The sequence below is a fragment of the Anolis carolinensis genome, chromosome 2 (assembly GCF_035594765.1).
Source record: "Anolis carolinensis isolate JA03-04 chromosome 2, rAnoCar3.1.pri, whole genome shotgun sequence".
Lineage (NCBI taxonomy): Eukaryota > Metazoa > Chordata > Lepidosauria > Squamata > Dactyloidae > Anolis > Anolis carolinensis.
Genome location: NC_085842.1, coordinates 204438442 through 204461262, shown reverse-complemented (window position 1 = coordinate 204461262; position 22821 = coordinate 204438442). Strand labels below are relative to the sequence as shown.

Genomic DNA, 22821 nt, shown 5'->3' with positions numbered 1-22821 from the left:
GCTTTTTCAACCATGATGCTCCTTCTGTGGAAAAGTCGGCACCAGTGACGTGCTACTTCCATGTTAACCTCTTATTCAGGCACTAGATGGATGGTGGTATGCTTATGTCTGAAAAAGCAACTTTCTGAACCTTTCAGCCAGGCTCCAGATACTGCACTTTTAACAAGTATAATTTCATTACATAATAGCTTCTGAACCAGAATGCTGAATGCACGATGACTCAAACCAGTGTTTAGCTTTAGCTTACAACAATTTAAGAAACAGAATGTGTCAGTTCCTCAGAATGACAAACTGCTTCTAGGATTGAAGATAGATAACATTTATTATTATTATTATTATTATTATTATTATTATTATTATTATTATTATTATTATTACCACCACCACCACCACACTCTTTCTCTCCACAAAGAGACTCATACCTTCCGGTCTCTTGATGGAGTGACGCCAACACAGTCTGCTGTTAGAGAAGGAATCCTCAGACGAACAGGCTTACCGTGAGCCTTCTTGGACTGAAGCAAAAGGTACGTCGCAGACACATTATCATATTTCCACTAATAACAGAAGCAGATGGTACCTTTTAAGTACATATGCCTTGGGGTGAGGAAGATACTTGTCTATGAATTACTAGCAATCCTAGAGAAGCTAAAAATGGCTACATTCCATCTTTGCATAACAGAAGATTATACATTATGCTTTTTGTAATTTTTTTATCCAATATCAAGCACGGAATTCTATACAGCTATTTTTCTTGCAAAAACAGTAACAGGATTGTATTGTCGAAGGCTTTCACGACGAGAATCACTGGGGTGTTGTGCGGTTTTGCTTGCATTGGTGGCTGTTATCTTCAGATGCAGGTGAAGCGTCAAGAGAAAATGTTGCTAGAACACAGCCATACAGCCCAGAAACCACACAACACCCCAGTAAAAGGATTGTATAGGACAGTGGTTCTCAACCTGTGGGTCCCCAGATGTTTTGGCCTTCAACTCACAAAAATCCTAACAGCTGGTAAACTGGTTGGGATTTCTGGAAGTTGTAGGTCAAAACACCTGGGGACTCACAGATTGAGAACCACTGGTATAGGAGAAACATGACCATGAGTAACATCATGCAAAGTCTGCCTCCGAGAATAAATTCCAGGGCACAGATGCTGAACATTCATGCATTTAAACTGAGGAAGGTGGGGGGAAAGTCAAGATAGTTGCCTCTGTATTTTTGCGGGTTTAACTTTTGTTGATCTGATTGTTTGTGGATTTGAATAATACATTATCTCTAGGAATCTCTACATCCTCCAGTGTGATCCCATGGTAAACTTCTGCTAGAAGTTGATCGTAGAATCACATTGGAAGGCCTAGAAATACACAGAGAGGTGTTCTCTGGTTAAATTAAAAAAAATGTGGATTTCCCCTGTCATTTGGGGGGGGGGTGCCTGCTCCCCTAACTCCATTGAATGTAATGGGTGTGAGGATTTATCGAATATTTCAGTGCCATATCCTAAGCATGGAAGCAATAAAAGCCATGAGATATTAAACAACTAGATCAGTTTTGGCACATAATCATCTTCCTGCAGAAGAAAGAAGGGAGAACATTCAGAGTTCTGCAGTCTGGCTCAAACTCCAAATTTGTCTTACTGTGAAGACTTTTTGTTAAGTTACAGAAGAACACATGTCTGTTACTCATTTTTTCCTGCCTTTGGCCCCTCAGAATAAGGTGTGTCTGTTTTGTCTAGTTGAGTAAGTTAGGCCATTTAGAGTCAGACCCACATTCATTCTACCCTTCCTCTTTATGAGGAGAGATTTCTGTGAAATTTGCCTTCTGCCTCAAGCCTCTACTGCATTAATGTTATAATTGTAAAACAGTCTGTACTTTTCGAGTCAATGTGCCATGAAATATGCAAATTCTTACCATGAAATAAGCAGTTGATTGCCATGAAAAGGAAGCCTGAGCAGTAAAAGAATTCAGATTTGCAAGATATTCTGAAGAGATGTGAAACGTAGTGCATTCTATGTATCACTGGTGACACACAGACATGCACACATCATATTGTTCAGGACAGCTGCAAGAGAGCAATTACTTAGCCAGTGGGTTTCAAACTGGAACTGTGTAGTTGCTCAGAAGTTTAAAAGAGAACCCACATTGGGTATAGCAACCATAACAAGACTTCCTTAAGAACTGTGTAGGCCATCACTCATTTTCATCAAGAGACATATAGGGGATTGCTGTGGTGAGTTATAGGATCGTCCTATGCATATACCCTTTGCAATATATGAATTGATGGGACTGCCATGTGCCCCCTAGCCATCATCACAGTCCGCTGCAACAACCATTGCTGCCACCATGACAATTCTACCAAAGTATTTTTTAAAGTTAGATAACTCAGCATCTTCAGAGAAAAAGCAATGAACCACAAGTTTAAGGACAGACACTAGGTCTAAACTAAACTAGGCCTGTCCAGCCTGTGGCCCACAGACCAAATATGGCTCAGGACAGCAATGAACACAAAATCGTAAAGTTACTCAACACAGCATGATTTTTTTGTTTCCTTTTTTTGTAACTTGATTGCACAGTTATTGAGAGCAAACTTTGTAGATGACAACAGAATAAAATGGAGTGATTAGAATATGTTACATCTACAAATATTCACATTATAATTGCAAACAGTTCAGCCAGATCTGCTCCACAATTTCAAAAAGAAAAAAACCCTCCAAACAGGGCAGAGAACAATTAGGATTATTATGTGAGGACTTTTTTTGCTTATTGTAGTGGCGGATTTCACCAAAATTATGCATGGACTCATCAGTTATCATTATTTTATGTGCTCAAGACAATTCTTCTTCTGATGTGGACCAGGGAAGCCATAATTAAAGTAATGTACACATGCAGATATATATATATATATATATATATATATATATATATATATATATATGTGTGTGTGTGTGTGTGTGTCTGTGTGTGTCTGTGTGTGTGTGTGTACACACATACACACACACATACATACACACACACACACACACACACAAACATGGCCCACCACAGAAGGTTTGACTTCTGTAGACTTGATTGAAATGTTCTCTTTACAGAAGGTGATCAAAGTGGTGCCGGAGAGCCTAGCTATTCTTAGAGCAGTGATTCTCAACCTGGGGTCCCCAGATGGTTTTGGTCTACAACTCCAAGAAATGCCAATCAGTTTACCAGCTATTAGGATTTCTGGGAGTTGAAGGCCAAAAACCTGGGGACCCTATGTTGAGAACCACTGTCCTAGATGAATATTCTCTCAGGTAAAAAAAATTACAATTTTTTAATTTGCATTCCTTCACTTTCACAATGCCCACAACTCCAGTGAATGTAAAGGGCTTGCTGAAACGTATACTCCATTATATACTCCATTTTAGAGAAATACCCATCCACATCTTCAGTTATATGCTGTTATTGGCTAGCAGAAATGCATCTGTTGTTGACTTCATTATTAAAAAGTACAAGTAAAAAATATGTTCCAGATATCTGTGTCTGTCTGTCTCACATACAGAACAGTTCCAGCCAGTAGTAGAACTAAGAAGTATGTTTTTCCGGAATCCCAAATATATTTCAACCACATGTGAATTCTCCAGTGGGAAATGTATCTGACAATAAGGCAGGCCTTTTCAATGTTATTTCTTCCCAACATTTGGAGGTCTTTCTTTTCACTACAAAACATTCAAGTAGTTGTAAATATTGTTTCAAATTGATTCCTTATAAAGAGATCTAGCAGTTGCTTTCTACCTTTTAATTTTCCAGGAACATTGCTCTTCCATGAACAGTATTCAAAAAGTATCTGAGGAAGGTGAAAAGGGCAGAAGAGAATCTAACATACAGACTGGACACTAGGTCATGCAAGCAAGAACTAAGAACCAGAACCAGAAACTAATTCAGAAATCTGTTCCTTCTTTTCCTCCATCGATTGGATGTTGTGTTCCTCCATCAGTTAGACTGAGTCATTAAGATTAACTCACAGAGTCAGTTAGATCAAACCCTAATGGTTTGTAATGGACCCTAAGATGTCTATGTCCTTGTTGCCATACAGTAGAAGTGGCCAGTCTAGGTCTATACAATTTCCTGTTTCTTTTACATGATGAACCCTGAATCCACAAGAGTGAAGTGGAAAGTTCTGAGCACAATAAATGCTTTTGATCAGTAGCAGAGGAATTAATCACAGTGCTGTCATGCAAAAATTTGATTCCTGGTGATACTAAACTTCATCATTTCCACTATCGAATTTAGGACATGGGTAGTCTGTTGCTAATCTCTCAGTCACTTTGTTGCTAATCACTCAGATTGCTAGATCCAGATCTACCTTCTGCCTAATAGTCTCAACACTGACCACAGAAGTTGAGAAGTCAGCCTAGAGTATACCCAATGTTCTTCCAGCTGTATGTTGCTGAGGAAATCTGCTAGAATGGGGCAAGGATCCAGGGAAGAGACCTAAGTGAGCTTCAAAGCAAAACCAGAATTTCTTGGAAGAGTAGTGAACCTTTGGTGCAAAACAAAGTGAAATTATTATCTTTATAGCTCTTACCTAGCATATTAGACAACTTCAAACCTAGTAACAGAACAATTAAAAATTAAGAGTATGAAGCATCTGTATTTAAGGATTTAAATTAATACTGAATTAGAGATGTTAGCTTTGAAAACCACTGTACAAGATTTAGTTTTACCCCTACGAACAAATACATTTTGGCCCACTTGGTTCATTCAACAGTTATTATTAAAGTCAAATATTACCTCTGAAATGACATCTGCCATGCTTTCTCTGCTACATTTGTGAAAGACGGACAGTTCTGTTATGCAATCTTCATCAAGATGTCCAAGCTTTAAAAATAATTAAATACTGATGTCAAATGCTGGTAACTGCATTTTTTAAAAAGTAATACTATTCTCTTTTTACTACTGGGTATTTTGCATATTTCTGCATCTGATTACTAAGCATATGTAATCATGAGAACATTTTACACTTAACTATATTGTCACATATATTTATTGACAAATTCTCTGTATTGGGGAAAACATATAGATATGTAATTCCTTCTTCTGAATTTTAACATATACATGGGGAGTCATAAACAGAACTGTATTAGGATTCACAACACACAGTGGATGTATTGAACTGTCTTCTACACAATTGGATGAGGGCTGAAATACGGAAGCAAAGAAAGATGAGGGTGAACCCTCTGAAAAAATGTCGGACATAGCTCATCTGGCATCAGGCAAAATATTTGGAAGCTGGGAGTAATCCCCTAGCTATTCCACATTAACAATGCAATCCCCAATGTGTCTTCTGCAGTGTAAACTTTAGTGAGTTCAGTGCAGTTTACTTCCTAATAAATCGGTACAGGATTAATATAAGAGGCATTTAAAAGCCTCCACAAACAATACATCTGATTATATATTCCCAGATGCAATTCCCAACTTATTTTGGCCCTTGATTCTTTTTCAAGCTATGACTTCTACAGCTCTGGCTTTACCATCGTATCCTAGATCGCTCAACTGCCATTCAAATTTTGGGAGCTAGTATGTCTGCCTGCTTTCCAAATATGTTACTAGCATTAATTTCTTCATTAGAGATATAATTTTGTATGATCTACTGTATCTCCTATTGCTATAGCACACTCTTTCTTTGAGGGTTCAGAAAAGATACAAACAAGAACTGTTTAAATACACATAGCCAAGCATAAATAAAGCAATAGTGTTAGAGTAGAGAAACAGTGACACTCAATGGACAACAGGAGGCCAGAATAATTTCATTTGCTTCATCTCTTACACAGAAGCACAAAAATATTTGTAAAAGATTTTTCAAACAGATCTACTGCTCATCCTACTATAGATGCAAGGCATGTTTTACCAATGTCTGAGTTTTGGAAACATCTGCCCAAAAGGTATGATTTTTAATCCCCACGTTTTGCACAGAAGTGTTTCTAAACAAGTTTAAAGGACACATGAGTTTATTGGTAAAGAAATTGAGCTTGTTTTTTGAACTATAGGTCACTGGGCATGGTCCCCCCAAAATTAACTTTTCTTAACCCTAACATACAATGCAGGTTCAACTGATCTAAAAGCCTGAACAGCTTCTGCCAATCTGATGGAAGAAAAAGCAATCTAGATAAAGAAGCAATCTTACATAATATCAATATCATGTGTATCCTATTTGCACATGAACCCAAGGGAGAACTTATTTTTGTTTAACAATACAAAATAACAATCAAATTCTTTTAAAAGTCTTAGATGAAAATCTAGGTTCATCAAATGGTTTGCATGGTTCTATCCAAATGTTTAAACACATCCCATGTATTCTTCATAGTTCTTATAGTTGGACAATGGTAAACTAATACAGTAGTATAACCCCCTGCTAAGAAACAGGAAAATCACATTCAAAGCACCCCCGACAGATGGCCATCCAGCATCTGCTTAAAAGCCTGCAAAGAAGGAGCCTCTACCACGCTCCAGGGCCGAGAGTTCCACTGCTGAACAGCTCTCACAGTGAGGAAGTTCTTCCTAATGTCCAGGTGGAATCTCCTTTCCTGTAGTTTGATGCCATTATTCTGCGTCCTAGTCTCCAGGGCAGCAAAAACAAGCTTGCTCCCTCCTCCCTGTTCATACATGGCCATCATGTCTCCTCTCAGCCTTCTCTTCTGCAAGCTAAACATGCCCAGCTCTTTAAGTCGCTCCTCATAGGGCTTGTTCTCTAGACCCTTGATCATTTTAGTCGCCCTTCTCTGGACACATTACAGTTTGTCATCTCCCTTAAATTGTGGTGCCCAGAATTGGACACAGTATTCCAGGTGTGGTTTTTCTTTCTTTTCTTTTTTTTTGTCAGGAGCAACTTGAGAAACTGCAAGTCGCTTCTGGTGTGAGATAATTGGCTTTCTGCAAGGATGCCCAGGAGACACCCGAATGTTTTGATGTTTTTACCATCCTTATGGGAGGCTTCTCTCATGTCCCTGCATGGAGCTGGAGCGGATAGAGGGAGCTCATCTATGCTCTCCCCGGGTTGGATTTGTACTTTCCACTGAGCTCTTAATGTTAAGCATCTTGCAAAAGGCCATTATTTAGTGGTATGCTCCTCCAAGACAGACCCGTGAGGCTGCTATCGTAACAGCTCAGGCTAGGTTCAGATTAGCTGTATATTCTCATTCACAGCAATTATTTTACTCACAGGATATTTGCTTTGCCACTGGACAGCAAAGGAGTCGCCATGCATGAGCCATGGGTGATTTAAGAGATGCTTAACCATTATGCGTTTCTTTGGGTCCACCTAGTGGATAAGAGGATAAGTGCAATTCGAAGTATAGCTATGACAAATCACATTTAATAAATATGCAATATGTTGTAGCATTCAATTTTTAAAAAGGACTGTGAGGTTAAAAGCCTAAAAAGACATTTCTAGATTTTTCTCAAGCTTTTACTTTAAGGCAGGTACCAAATAAATTGTTGTTGCTGTATTATTTTGCTGTTCAGAATGATGAAAACAAAAAATCACCTCCAATTTTAGGGATTCTATTTATTCTAGCTTTTTAAAAATAAAGTATTTGTAGTTCACTCTTCAAGAATGCCACAGAGAATGTGATAGCAAAAAGAGAGTGTACTCTTTGGCCAGCTTTCTGCTTTTTTAACCAAAAGAAAATTCAAATAAAGGGATGGGAAGTTTATTTATAATTTCTAATGAAATGGCACAACTCTTTCAGGTTATTCCCATTTATTTTTTAAAAGTGTAAGACCACAAATTCATGGATGATGATTCTACTGGTACCCAAACAGAGTATCTTTTGCAGTGATACTAAAGAACAAGGGCGAGTTATATTCTTCGTGCCCTTTGATGCTTTTCTAAGGCATCTCACCTTAGGATGCTTGACTAGTTGGGATCATAGTTAACCTTGACTTGATCTTTCAGTTAATAAATGCCATAGTGTTCTCTCCCCAGTTCCTTAAGCCTATAAAAAGCTATTTCAATTTTTAAAAGGGGATTTAATAGAACTGGGGTGGGAAGGAAGGACAAAGTCACAATCTACACTAACCATTTAATGAAGTTTGAAACCAGCTTCAAACTGCAGTGGTCAGACAAAATCCCACAAAAGCAAGCCTTAGTATGTATCAGTGCTTTGCGGTGTGTAATTACCATCCAGGCCTCAAACCACTTCCAGAATTTCCTATGTAATCAACTGCACAGTGAAACCACTTTCTTCACTACCAGTTTGAAACTGCATTAAAGGATCAGTGTAGATGGGGCCAAAAAATCATGCCATTAACTTCTGGCATTTCTGTAATTATGACAGAACTGTCAGTGTGTTTGTTTACCTGCAGCATCTGGTGAAGAAGCAACACACTGCCAGGCGAAAGCCATTTTGGAATCTCATATTTCCCCCTCTGTAGAGAAAGCAAGTGCGTCATTCGCTATAATTGAATTGGTGAAACTTACAACGGTCATTGTTAAAATAGCACAGCAATTTTTCACAACCATTTTGAAGACAATTGAAACAGTATCGGCTACTTTTCAAGGGTCAGTCTTGAAGCTTAACAGCAACAGAGCTTGACCAGTGATGGGCAAGCTGGAATAGAAACATTAAATAGACCAGAGTGAGCATCAATGCAGTGGAAGATTTAAGTCCATAGCAGACAAGAATTAAACCATAAAACCTCTCATCTTTAGGAAAGAGGAATCAAAGAGCGTGAATGAAATTCAGCGTTAATAGTCAGTGTAATATCCAACATGCCACATGATTGAAGCTTTCCACCGTTTGCATCATAGCACTCAATCATTGCAAATACCACTTCATTGCGCTGGATGAGTTGAAGACATTTTATCCTGCGTGTCTAGCACTGAAATTTAATGTAAGGGGCAGGCCCATTTTGATTACCCGTTTTATTTCTGCGATTCCTAATAGGGCCAAATTTAAGACATCTGTGCTGGAAGGACAAGAAGTGATTTTATCAGTGTTAACATCTACTGAAGTGTAGAAGAGAAGACAATGTAGATGGCTATTGAGTCCCATAAAAGGAGTCGCCTTTAATCAAGTAGGTGGCACAAGATAATTGCAGGGGTTCAAGACAGTTGAGGTATCTTATGGTGCTAGGACTTCAGTAACACAAGAAGAACCTTCATAGGGCCCCCACATGATTCCTATCTCTTCTTTAACAGCAGGTCTCGAGGGCCACATTTTTCCTATCCCTCATTTTATTTTTATTGTATCATATAATACAACTTTTCTAGAGATTACATTAACATTAGTTTTTACTGATACTTAATTTGAAAGACAAAGACATTATGTCACCAAGGCACACAGTTGTTGTTTTTTTTTTTTACCAAGAAAAGATTTCTTTTTTTATTCTAACAGTAGTAACTATTATCACTAGATGTTAAGGGATGCAAAGTAAAGGCCAATATACAGGCAGCCCCCAAATTACAGACAGGGTTGTTCTTAAGTTGCATTTCTATGTAAATCGGAACAGATACATTTTAAAGTGTAACTCTAGCCTTATATTACGTAAGCTTTGGATAGCATAGGGAAGGGTTACCACCCCAGTAGTGTTTGTTTTGCTCTCTGCCCTTGTTCAGAAGATTTCACTTCACTTTCTGTCCCTGTGACAACTGGATTTTGAAACACATAGCTTGTTGTGGAAACAAGGATTGGCGAGAAAGCCAGGAGTGAATTTCCCTTTGTAGGGGTAGATTAACTAAATAATAGATGTAGGAGAGGAAATACCTGCTCCAAAAATGTGTTGGACTACAGCCTTGATCATCCATTGTAGCTGTAACCCATCACATCTGAAGCTATTGGACTGATATTACATCTTGGATTAACCTTATCAGCTTCTGCTTTTAAATCAACATATTTCACATTTCTGTTGAAGATTTCATGATGATCTCCCAGGAACAAAATTTAACAGCTGTTTGTTTCCCTAGAGTTTTGATAGAATCTAAACCAACAGAAAGAAAAATTGGAGGCACATAAATGGATGCAGACCTAACTCTGTGTTAAGGGGAAAATCTTAAAATTGTTTTGTTATTCTACTAAGCTTCGTAAAGTTTAAATAAATTCTCACTACAGATAACAAACATTTCGTGAAGGTGGGACAAATTTTATCATAATCACAATGTTCCAGCATTAAACGCTCACATTTGTGTCAGAGAACTCTGAATTTTGCATCAGCAGAAGCCCAAATGATAGTAACTCCTTCTGTGTGTTGCATGGGCATTCAGCAAACATATTCTCTTACTCTCACAGGCAAGGTATGATTCTCTTAATTTTGAGCTATTTGTCCAAGGACAATATAATTCCATTTTTCATTCAGCTTTTCAGATAATGGCTTTGACTGGAGCCAGTGAAAACCTTCATGAACCTCTCTCTATACCAGTGGTTCTCAACCTGTGGGTCCCCAGGTGTTTTGGTCTACAACTCCCAGAAATCCCAGCCAGTTTACCAGCTGTTAAGGTTTCTGGGAGTTGAAGACCAAAACATCTGAGGGCCCACAAGTTGTGAACCACTGCTCTATACCAATCATCGCTCCTAATTTTGCTAACTGGCTCTGGTTATGTGATAGGATTTTAATGCAATGAAAAACGTTATTCATTTGCAAGTCATGTTGAGAGCTGTAGGACGGAGGGAAGAGAATTAAAGTTCCATTCGGCTCATGTCCCAGCATCAGTACAATGTCAGATTTAGGCCACAGGTAGGAATCAAATGGCTTATGTACCTTATGCAGTCCTGAAGTGGTCTAATGGGTCCATCAAGACCCCATTTAAATCACTTCCAAAAATTGGCACATACAGACACATCTTCCAGTAAAACCACAATGAAATATTTTATACAAACAGAAATTCTTTTTTATGGCTCTAAAAACAATAAAACCCTTCCAAGAATATTAAAAAACATGCAAACAGAACTGAAACAGGATCAGCAGAATTGCTATATTTAAAAACTGAAGCTGCAAATGTTTTTAAGTCACTGAGAAGAGCCTATTTAGGACTCTGCCATTCCCCCTCCCCCAAAAGAGTGTGATAATTGAAATTCAATAAGCCATCAAATCGAGATGCAGATAAAGAGTTTGGCTTCATTACTAGGGCACTTGTTTTCCTAGATTCTTACACAGACAAGCAACAGGACCGGGGTTAGAAGAAAAGCAGACAGGCGAAAAACACAGCCTCTAGACAATAACCAGGTTTTCCACTCTACAGGAGGCCTGTATCCTTCATTTCACTCCATGATGTGGCCAGAAAATGAAAACATCACCCAAGAACAACACAGCCAGCAGAAAAACAGGAATTACACACCTGGCCAGGGTTCAGGAGAAGAAATTGTCCTGGGCAGATTAAATTATGTGGGTGCTTGCAACAGCACAAGTACCTGAGCATGCTGTAACTGCTATGCTGGCATATTGTCGTGTACGAACACATTTAATGGATTTCCCTCAAGGCTGTCCAACATATAGTGAGAGATTTTTTACACCTTCCTGCAAATACAGTGGCACTGCTTGGCTACTGCCTAACAGAGATTATTGAGGCAGGTGGAAAGGAAATAAGCACCGAGATTGTAAATTAATTCCAAAAAAGTCCTTGAAATTAAAAGCTGAACCTAAAATGTCTCCATGCAGTATGGTTGCACTATTTGTTACATCAGCAAGCATAAAGACAGGATAAAAATGGAGCAGCCTTCCAAATATAATTTGGAACTCTCACTCGTGCTTAAAGGTTATAGGTACTAATCTATAGTTCAATTTCTGGGAATAGGTATCTTCCATAGTAGCTCATCAAGCATCTTTGCTTAAAGATGCAACTGAATCCTAGAAATAAACCTTCAGAAACATTCCAGGATACATACATACCACTATTTTTCTATAGAGTATCATAACGTTATCATCATCAAATGGTAGAAATCCACAAAGAAGAGCATACAAAAGAACACCCATACTCCAGATATCTGCCTGGGAAAATAAGATCAACAAACAAAAGTCATGGAGAGCAGCTTAATATACAACATTGTATTATACATCTTAGCAAAAAATTTAATTCAGCAATGAACAACATAACAAGTGTCGCCTATTGTGAAATTTGGTTAACTATCCCACAAGCAGTGTTTTACTCATCACAATAAATGTGCAATCCTGTTGCACCCCAGACAGAGTTCACCTTGCCCAGTAAAACATGAACTGGATATCCTTACTATTCAGCAGCGTTGCCTGATCTAAAATCTCAATGAGACACTCTCTGATTTAAGGTCTACAAAACATGAAAGCATTTCTTTGACCTTAAGGTTCCTTCCTGTGCACTTTTTTCTGATTCCCCCCTCAGATGCCTGTCTAACCCAACTGTTCCTTCAGAGGAACTATCTTGGTCTGTCAAGTCTTTATCAGAGATTGCTAAGCTCCTTTTGGGTGAAAGGTCCTCTCCCTGTCTGCTGGACTTCAAAACAGTTCGACTTTCAAACTCCGTCCCACAGATAGAATCTTGCTCTGAAGTCCCCTTTTTCCTCATCTAAAGAACCATCTATCACTCTCCCAGGCTCTGAAACCCAATCTGCTCATCTTCATCTGGCAGAGCCACAACAAATCCCCTTTTCAGGTGAGTGGTGTGAGCTCATCTTCCTCCCAATTTTGGAATAGAAGGGATGCAACCATTCCTGAGATTATGGAGCAATTTGAAGGAATCTAGAAACCTGGCACTGGAAAAACAACTCTTCAATCTATCACAGCTCTGAAGCTGAGCACGAAGGAAGGAAGCTACAGCTTGTCATCACTGCATCTCCAAGATACTTGGAAACATCAGAACAAGACACATCCACAAAATTCACTGTGGGATATGCCACATTAGAATTATTCTACACCTCGTAAACCTTGGACATGTGAAGGCAGTGAATAGAGATAAGGAAGTAAAGAAATAATACAGAAATAAAAAAACCTGAAGAGTTCAAAAAAGTACTGCAATACCTCTGAACCAATGTATACTTTGCCCTGAATTAACTCTGGAGCTGCGTATGCTGGACTTCCACAACACGTGCTTAGATGGTAATCCAGACCACCCTAAAGTGTGAAGAAACATGGTAAGCAGGATCTTCATGAGCCCCTTTTTCATTTTAGCAAAATATATACACTGAACTCAGTAGGCAACATTAGGTCAGGTACCTGAGCTGTTACGGTATCTGTTATCTGTTATGAGCTAAGAAAGATTAATTCACGTTAATATTTTTGGTCTTTAAAATTTCAGTTGTCCTATTGGTTACCATAGGGATCTTTTAACCTGGGTTCACATGCTGGCTTCATTGTAAAAGTAACATCCCTGAATTTAATCTTTAGCCTGACAAAAGAGTTGGATCTTCATATTTGCAGATTTAACTTTCATTAATCTGATCATGCCCACCATGGCTTAGTTTACTGGTCGTTGATGTATTTTTTGATATTTTTACTCTGCTGTTTTTAATTATTTTAATTAAATTGTTTATGTGCTATTATGTTTTTAATTGTGTTTTAGCTTGTAATCTTTGTTTATGCTGGGCTTGGTTCCCATTCAAGCTGCCCTGGGTCCCTTCGGGAAGATAGTGGCAGGATATAAAAATAAAGTTATTATTATTATTATTATTATTATTATTATTATTATTATTAATAATAATAATAATAATAATTTGGTGGATATGTTATTCCTAAGAAGCTCTCTAAGAAGAGTGCCTCTATATCAACTTCTTCCCTAGTACTGTCAATTGACTTGACGCAACTCTCTAAGCAAGATCACTCCTTGGAGATACTAGAGGCTGAACTTGGCACCTTCTGTGTGAGATATAAGTGCTGTTAGTGCTTTCCCAGATTTAGCCTGAAAAGATTCATCAGACAAGGCAAAACCTAGAGGCAAGTGGAGGCACAGTTTGCTTTGCAAATAAAACAGCAGGAAACCCTCTAGGGCTGGGGAAATATTATTTAATGTCTTCAGTAGTGGTTGGCAAAGAGAGCAAAAAACAATGAACTCTAATGAAACTGAGGCCATACTCACCCTTGGTTTTGCACAGAGACCAAAATCTATCAGCTTCAGGTTGTGCTCAGCATCAATCAACAAGTTCTCCTGAAAAGACAGAGACAGCATGTTACAAAAAGTGCATTCACAAGGATTCAAGACAGCCCTAACTGCATGTTGTAAATGAAACTATTTTTGAACAGGAAAAAGCAAAGCTCAGTGAAATAGTCAACCATGCACACATGCTTAAAACAGAGTGAGAGGAAACAGCTGCTCCTGAGATAGAAGCAGATGAAGAAAAAGTAAAGAATCAATAGAAATCTATATCTTCTTGAGTTTTGCAAAAAAAACAAAACAAAACAAAAGAGTTCACTCATTAGCTGAACTGGCACTGAGGCACACTACATGTGGCCATGCAGGCAACTAACCTGTGTGCAGTGTGGTTTCTTGCAGTGTGGAGAAACTATAAGTTTGGCTGGACAGAATGTCTTTTGCAGGCACCGGCCAAAAGCAGGGAAGTAACAGGCCAAGAGCAATGATGTAGTTTTGTGAAGCAAGAAAACAAATTTAACAGATACACTAAAGATAATGTGGCTAAAGTATGAGTGCAAATTAGAAAGTAGGGTAGAGAAAAAGGGCTTGAGGCAAATGTGACAGAATACAAGTAACAGAAGAAAGCAAGGGCTTATCAGAGGCAGATGTATAGTCTTGAAGAGTGGGGTAGCCAAGCAGGCTGTGTCCCAGAGTTTAACTGAGAGAGGATACATAAAGGGAGCAATGAAACAGAAAAGAGTGTGGTAAGCAGAAGCCCAAAAGAGCAATAGTGGGGGAAGATGTGAAACTGGAGCTAAGGAGGAGTGGAGCTCTGGAGCATTAGCAGGAACCAAGTAGCAAAAAAGTCTTTGAATAAGAGAGCACTTATTGTTGGGGCAGAGCCTGGATTAAGAGGGAATTTCTGCCATTTGTGGCTTCTACTGATGTCATTGCAGCATTAGGACCTGACAAATTTTAAAATGCAATGTGAACCGAAATAAAGGATATGGATGAATTGACTTTTTTGTTGAAGAAAAATACAGGCAAGATAATGAAAAGAACGAATTGGGACGATCTTCAGGACTATCTGGATAATTTGAGAAAATGAAGATTACGAGAGACAATTTTGCTATTTTTTTCTCCTTAGCAAGAAAAAATATTATTGAATAATAAGAAAATATTATCCAAGAAGATGGAATGGAAGTCTTTTTTTTTTTTTTGCTTTTTGTTTTGTGTGTGTGTGTGTGTGTGTGGGTATATTTTTGTAGATTGTAGACTTTTACCTTTCTCTCTTTTCCCTACTTTTCTATACCTTGGGTTGTTCTCATTCTTTCGATGTAGTATAAAAAATTTAATAAAATTATTTTAAAAAAATGCAACACGAACCTATGACAGTAGGGAAGCTGAATTGCCCATAGGTTATTTGACAGCAGGTTCTGAATACAAACAAAGGTCATAATCAAGAAGGTCTGCAATACAGGTGGTTAGACCTTTAGACATTTTGTTACTACCTTGGACTCTTACCGGTTTGAGATCCCTATGAGCATATCCCTGACTGTGTACATATGCGATAGCAGCTACAATTTGGCGAAAAAAGACACGTGCTTCCTCTTCCGCTAAGCGATCCTTTGCAATTATGTAGTCAAATAGTTCTCCTCCAGGACAGTACTGCAGGGAAAAATACAAAAGTGTCTGTGAGTTAGGGACTGATCTGGAAACCTATGAAAATGGTCGAGACTCTGTGACATCTAAAAGACAATTATTTTATTTTAGAAAAGAGAATGTTGCTTTATCTTTTAAGAGACACAGTGGTTGGCCAACTTCAGTGCTCCTAGAAAATTTCCTCTTCTCTCTCAAGGGAGTAATCTCATTCTCTCCCTCAATTAGTCTGAACTGATGGCCTGCAGAATACTTTTGGGTTTCAGCTATGAATCCTGAGCTAGATATGGCCAGCCAGGACCCTAGATCGATTCAATTCCCTCAGGTGAAGCTCGTCAATTTGTCATTACTGAGCCTTGAGGGACTTCATGGATGCACAGCACAAATATGCCATCGAAGTAGTGTCTGCAAGTGTGCAACACATTTATTTCTAGTAACAGATTGGCACCGACCTCTTCTGTTTCTACAGTGTGTGCAACACATTTATATCAAATACACATGTGCTTTCATATATCGCCTGCATAAATCGAATTGAGCAGATTGGTTTTAAAATTGTATACCTTAACATTTGGACAACTTGCTTTGTGGGTAGAATGCACCCATTGTAGATGCCAGTTTGGTAACCAATCTTGAGACATAAAGAAAAATTCTTCTGTACTCTGGTCTTGCACAACTCACAAACACAGAACAGAATGGTAGATAAATCTCTGGCTGCTACCCTTTCCACATCTGCTATTGCTGTGGCAGCAGACTAGCTTTCCTCCTGATCTATCTTGAGCAAAGTGAATTCATTAATGATGCCAAACCCAAAAGATACTGTAAACAAAGTTTCAAGTTCTCTTCCCCAGGACAACAGATTGAATCCAACACCTTTATTCAAGTGACAGAAGCAGCTACATCTGTGGAACCCAGAAGAGGCAAACCGGTTTCTTCCTCACAAATATGCTCTGCAAATCTTACAGAGGGCTACGAAACTCTCATTCAAGCAATGGCTTTGTTAAATAATTTTTATGAATATTGCAGTGAACTACCAGAGTCCAAGGGGATCTTCCTTTTGTAGAGGGGTTAAAAGCCAATCTTAACACCTGAAGGGTTTTTAATCTTACCTCTAGAGCCATAAATATCTTCTTTGGTGTCTCAATCACATGGTATAAGCGGCAGATGTTCTGGTGGCTTAAGCTCTTCATGGCTTCAATTTCTATTTTTACACGAGGCAAGTCATCCTAACAGATAAAAAATTAAGGGTATTTCTAGGCAATTGTATGTTGTAATAAACTGAAGGCCGAACCAAAAATTACTTTCCTTCAGAAGCAGGCTTCTTATTTTCCTTTCCCATTTATTTTTCCTTGGTATCATGTCTATTAAATTGTAAGCCTATGGTCTATTTGAGAAAACCTGCTGGCTCTGTCAGATAGATCCTCACCTATCTATCCAAATGCCTTTCTTCATAGAAAAAGAATTGCAGGGAGGGGTATAAATTATTTTCCCTTAATTTGGGGAAAAGCAGAGTTCTTTATGATATCAGCTGCAATGTTTACACTTGGTTCAGATTAAATGGACAAACCTAGTGACCAACATATTTCAGTTACTAACACATCAGAGGGAAGGAAGATTAGTTGACAAAAAAACCCTGCTGTAACAAGTGAGTTATATTTCATGGCTCGCCCACACAGCTATGCTTTTGAGATACATCTGACTGGAGAACTGAAAAAACAGGGGATTTGGGTGATAATGATAATAGTAATAATAAGTTATCTGCCTCTCCTAATGGTTCTAAGTGAAATACAACACAGCCAAAACATATCAACATAAAATACATCTATCTATCTATCTATCTATCTATCTATCAATCAAAATACACTAAGAACACTAAAAAAGACAGGGAAAGAGACTGAGCAGAATCACAAGGATTACCTATAGTCATATCTTCGTATACATATTATTTTGTAGGCATCGACAACAAAAAAGGTACGACAACATTTCAAAGTCAATAGCTGAAGGTAAATTCAAGTTATAAGTTACTGAAGAACATGCCTATACAGTATAATCAGACTACAAAGTGATTCCAGAAATTTTAAAGTGATACATGAAGTCCTAGTTTTTTTAGGATTAGAGAACTCCTAGCATTAGTAGAGACCAAAGTGATTCCAGATGTGTGAATGTAATCTTTTAATTAAGACAGTGTCACTGCCTTAAGATCAAAAAAACTCCCAACAGTTTCACATTAGCACATTATACAGTTAGAAACATCATTCATTCAGACAGAATTGGTCTCTCCTCACTTAGAAACTCACTTACCCCCAGAGTCAGCTTGTCCATTATTTTTATTGCGACTTGTTCACCAGTAAGCAAGTGACGGGCCAATTTTACCTTTGCAAAGCCACCTACAGATAAGAAAAACCATGAAGAAATATTTGTCTTCAACTCCACCTTAGAAAGCATAAGGGAAACTACTTATAGGGTGCAGGGGAAGATACTGCTGGCACAAGACAGGATGGCTTGCAGGTGCCTTTCAACCTGTTTCCTGCTAAAGCACTATTATTTATCTGAACAACCGACAAGATACGTGTCTGTCTATCATCTGGTTCATACGTGACTTGTTCCCCTGGAGATTCTACATTTTTAAGTAACAATTTTGTATTCCTTTTAATATACTTGCAACTTAGACTGTATAGCTATGAGATACCTGTGATTCATTTCTTGAAATCTCACCTCAAAATACAGCTCGCCTGTAAAATTTTCAATACTTGCCTTAAAACCCACATATGTATATCTGGATCAACATACATTTATTACTTGTGGGTCTTGTCAACTCCTCTCTATTTCTTTTATTAATATGTCATGTCCACTGATGCAGTTATAGACCAAATATAGGGTGTTTGAAAAAGAACTCCTTAGTTTTAATGTATTTATACTTAAAACTAGGGAGTTCTTTTTCAAACACCCTGTACAGACAATAGAATATTTTGTATTGCAAGTATACTAATCCATTTAGTAGACTGGGATTGATGCGTAAGTAGGTATACTTCAATTCTAATTTACCGCAGAATTTAATGCTGTATTTAAAATCACAATTTTTTAATCTATACTACGAGGGCTATCCAGAAAGTAGGTTACGTTTTGGATTTTAAAAAGGACAAAGTATAGGATAAATCATTTACCATATGCAGATGAAAGACACATTCCAATACTACAATCTCATTGAAATTTAGGCACGTTTTATATAGATAAATGAGTTTGAAAAGTACTGCTCCAGTAAATTCCCTGCTTGTGTCCTCAGCTCTTGCCCCTTCTCCCTTCCTGCAGCATAGCCAAAACGCTGTGCTGCCAGCCACGCCCCCATTGTTGGAAACGGAGGAGAGAGGCGGCAAATTTACTGGGGTAGACCTTTCCAAACTCATTTATATATATATGAAATGTGCCTAGATTTCACTGGGGATTACATGAGATTGTAGTATTGGAATGTGCCTTTCAGCTGCATATGGTACTTCATCCTTTGTAAAATCCAAAACGTAACCTACTTTCTGGATAGCCCTCGTATATTTATTATTTCATATTCATTGTAAATTATTATTTAGGACAATTCTGGACAAAATGTAGGGTAAGTCATTAGTAAGTTAACTTTTACTAGCTCTTGTAAAATTCAGTGTCCACATTCAACAGACTACACCTGTTGAAGGACCAGTAACAGCAGTAGGTTTTAAAATAGAAGCCCTTTTGCACCCCAAAATATGTTCTGAAAGATTGGAAAACTGTTTAGATTGATTTCTTTTGTGCAGCAAAAGAAGAGAAGGAAGTTTTCCCACACTGGCTTTAGATCTAGATAGTTAGCCACTTTTCCTTGGATGTGCAAAGAAGAATACCTGTTCCAATTGTTTCATGTAGTTCATAATATTTGAGAAGTTCCTCATAGTCATCCACAGCCATACTGAATTGCGAAAGTGTCCCCTCCAGGTACCTGTTAGGACATAAGTGATGATTTATGCTCATACATTTATACTGATATATGGCAATAATTTTTAAAAATGCCATGGCAAACACCATAAAAATGAAATGCAATTCTCTAACTACTATATGGTGTAAACATTACTAAAACATTGGGGGTTTTTAATGCAGGGCAAGAAATCAGTTTAACCCTTGGAGAAATTTCTTCTTACAGAAGACAAATGAAAGCAGAAGGCCACAAGTTGGAATAGAAAGAAACACTTTAGAACTTCTTGGTTGGACCAGACTGTGATGTCAACTAAAGGTCAAACTACAAGCAGTAACAGAGGCAAGACTGCCTGCTAAAAAAATGGCAAGGTTGCATTATGAAGTTTGGGCCTGCCAATGTCTCAACCCAGAATTCTTGGCTACTGGCACCAAACCACACCAACAGAATGTCATTCTTCAGAAGATAATTTCACAAGCGTCTTACTACATGTCCAGAACTGTGTCACATATCTTTCGTTTCTTTACAATCAGTACATTCACTGGGTTGCTGTGAATTTTCTGAGCTGTATGGCCATATTCCAGAAGAATTATCTCCTTACGTTTTGACCACATCTATGGCAGGCATCCTCAGAGGTTGTGAGGTCTGTTAGAAACTAGGCAAGTGGGGTTTATATATCTGCAGAATGTCAAGGGTGGGAGAAAGAATTCTTGTCTGTTGGAGGCTAGTGTGCATATTGCAAGTGGTCACCTTGATTAGCAGTGAATAGCCTTGCAGCTTCAAAGCTTGACTGATTCCTGCCTGGGGGAATCCTTTCTTGGACAGTGTTAGCTGGCCCTGATTGTTTCATGTCTGGAATTCTCCTGTCTTCTGAGTGTTGTTTTTTAGGAGGAAACCATGAAAATGAGCAAAATCTGGCTTCTCTAAAATCAGAACAGTAAATAAAGAACAACATTCAGAAGACAGGGGAATTCCAGACAAGAAGCAATCAGGGCCAGCTAACACCTCCCCGCAAAGAATTCCCTCAGGCAGGAAGCAGCCAGGCTTTGAAGCTGCAAGACTTTTCAATGATAAGCAAGGTGATCAATTGCAACATTTACATTTGCCTCAAACAGACAAGAGTTCTTTCTCCCACCCTCAACATTACTCCACAGATATATAAATCCCACTTGCCTAGTTTCCAACAGACCTCACAACTTCTGAGGATGCCTGCCATAGATGTGGGCGAAATGTCAGGAAAAAATGCATCTGGAACATGGCCATACAGTCTGGAAAACGCACAGCAACCCAGTGATTCCGGCCATGAAAGCCTTCAACAACTGTTTATATTTCCCAATTTTTTCCAAAAGAATATTATGACATATGCTAAGACTAATACTTTCTGTTCTCACAATATTACGCCTGTGCAGTGTCAACATACATAAAAGCAGGTACATTTGCTTTCTGAGCCTCTTTGTGCGATTTCCATGCCAAACTTCTGTTCTAAGTCTATACCACATATGTAGCGCACAGCTTTCCAAATTGTGTCACGCCACATTAGTGTGTAGGTCTGTCACATGAACAAAAATCCTGAGTCTATGTTAAATGAGCAATAAAATGTATTTTAAAAATATAAAGTTTTTCATGAAATATGTCGTGTCCCCATACATTTCATTATTACAATTTATGTATACAGTAGAGTCTCACTTATCCAACGTTCTAGATTATCCAACACATTTTTGTAGTCAATGTTTTCAATACATCATTATATTTTGGTGCTAAATTTGTAAACACAGTAATTACTACATAGCATTACTGCATATTGAACTACCTTTTCTAATTTGTTGTATAACATGATGTTTTGGTGCTTAATTTGTAAAATCATAACCTAATTTGATGTTTAATAGGCTTTTCCTTAATCCCTCCTTATTATCCAACATATTCGCTTATCCAACATTCTGCCGGCCCGTTTATGTTGGATAAGTGAGACTCTACTGTATGTCCATATCTCTTGTAAAGGGTTGGTTCCACACAGCTGAATAAAATCCCACATTATATGCTTTGGAATATATAGCAGTGTGGACTCTGCCTTAATAATCTGTGTTATATGGCTGTGTGGAAGGGCCTGGAGTTGTGCTGGGTTTATGGCTATGGGGAAACTTAAATAAACTTCAGCCTACAGAGGAATCTCAGTTTAATTAGAGCGAAGTAAGGAAGGAGGAAGAACCCCATGTAAAAAGAAAAAGAAGCGCTGCTGTGTCCTTCATCCACTCACCAGGTGAAGGAAACAACGGTCCCAACGACTCTCCGCTCCGAGCCTTTCCCAAGCCGCCTGCCAAGGTTTAAAATTCCCGGACCGAGCAGCCACTTCCGGTCTCCGTCCAAAGGAAAAGCCGCATTCTCGCCGGAGAGGCGGGGCTTAGTGAAAAGGCGCATGGGAGGAAGGTCAGAACGCGCTGCTATGAAGTCGCCATGTTGGGATGTGTGGCGGAAGTTGTTTTAAACAGGCGAGCGAGGATGAGGGTTCATTACTTTGTGTAAGGCCCCTTCCACACAACTGAATAAAACCCCTCATTTTCTGCTTTGAACCGGGCTAGATGGCCGTGTGGATTCAGATAACCCAATTCAAAGTAGATATTGTGGGATTTTCTCCCTTGCTATTCTGGGTTATATGGCTGTGTGGAAGGGTCCTGAGTCTCTCTAGTGCAGGAATGGGCAAACTTTGACCCTCCAGGTATTTTGGACTCCAACTCCCACAATTCCTAACAGCCAGTAGGCTTTTAGGAATTGTGGGAGTTGGAGTCCAAAACGCCTGTAGGGCCAAAGTTTGCCCATTCCTGCACTAGTGCTAGGAATGATGTGGAGTCTTTCCCACATAGTCTACTGGCTTCATCTACACTGTAGAATGAGTCCAGTTTTGACACTATATTTGATATTGGTGTTCCCCATAGTAAAGAGATTTAAATATGGGCTTAAAGCCAACCTTAAAAATTGTGGCATAGACACTGAGAACTGGAAAGCCCTGGCCCTTGTGCACTCTAATTGGAGGTCAGCTGTGACCAGCAGTGCTGCGGAGTTCGAAGAGGCACGAATGGAGGGCTTAAGGGAGAAACCTGCTAAGAGGAAGGCGCATCAAGCCAACCCTGACCAGGACTGCCTTCCACCTGGAAACCGTTGTTCTCACTGAGGGAGAACATGCGGATCAAGAATAGGTCAGCCACCTCCGGACTCATCCCCAAGACACCAGAAT

The 22821-nt window shown here is 38.7% G+C and overlaps 1 protein-coding gene across 1 annotated transcript in view; it reads right to left on the bottom strand.

Moving 5' to 3' along the window:
* melk (maternal embryonic leucine zipper kinase) overlaps positions 1–22016 on the bottom strand; it is a 29632-nt gene extending 7616 nt beyond the window's left edge. Inside the window, exons 1-12 of the mRNA XM_008114606.3 lie at positions 21847–22016; positions 19525–19619; positions 17960–18045; positions 16768–16884; positions 15527–15670; positions 14009–14077; positions 12955–13047; positions 11854–11952; positions 8329–8397; positions 7190–7288; positions 4762–4848; positions 423–554 (exon numbers count right to left, since the gene is read on the bottom strand). Of these exons, the coding sequence (XP_008112813.2) occupies positions 423–554; positions 4762–4848; positions 7190–7288; positions 8329–8397; positions 11854–11952; positions 12955–13047; positions 14009–14077; positions 15527–15670; positions 16768–16884; positions 17960–18045; positions 19525–19619; positions 21847–22007 (1251 nt within the window). The 5' untranslated portion in view covers positions 22008–22016. The remainder of the gene's footprint in view (positions 1–422; positions 555–4761; positions 4849–7189; positions 7289–8328; positions 8398–11853; positions 11953–12954; positions 13048–14008; positions 14078–15526; positions 15671–16767; positions 16885–17959; positions 18046–19524; positions 19620–21846) is intronic.
* Positions 22017–22821: the final 805 nt, after the last annotated feature.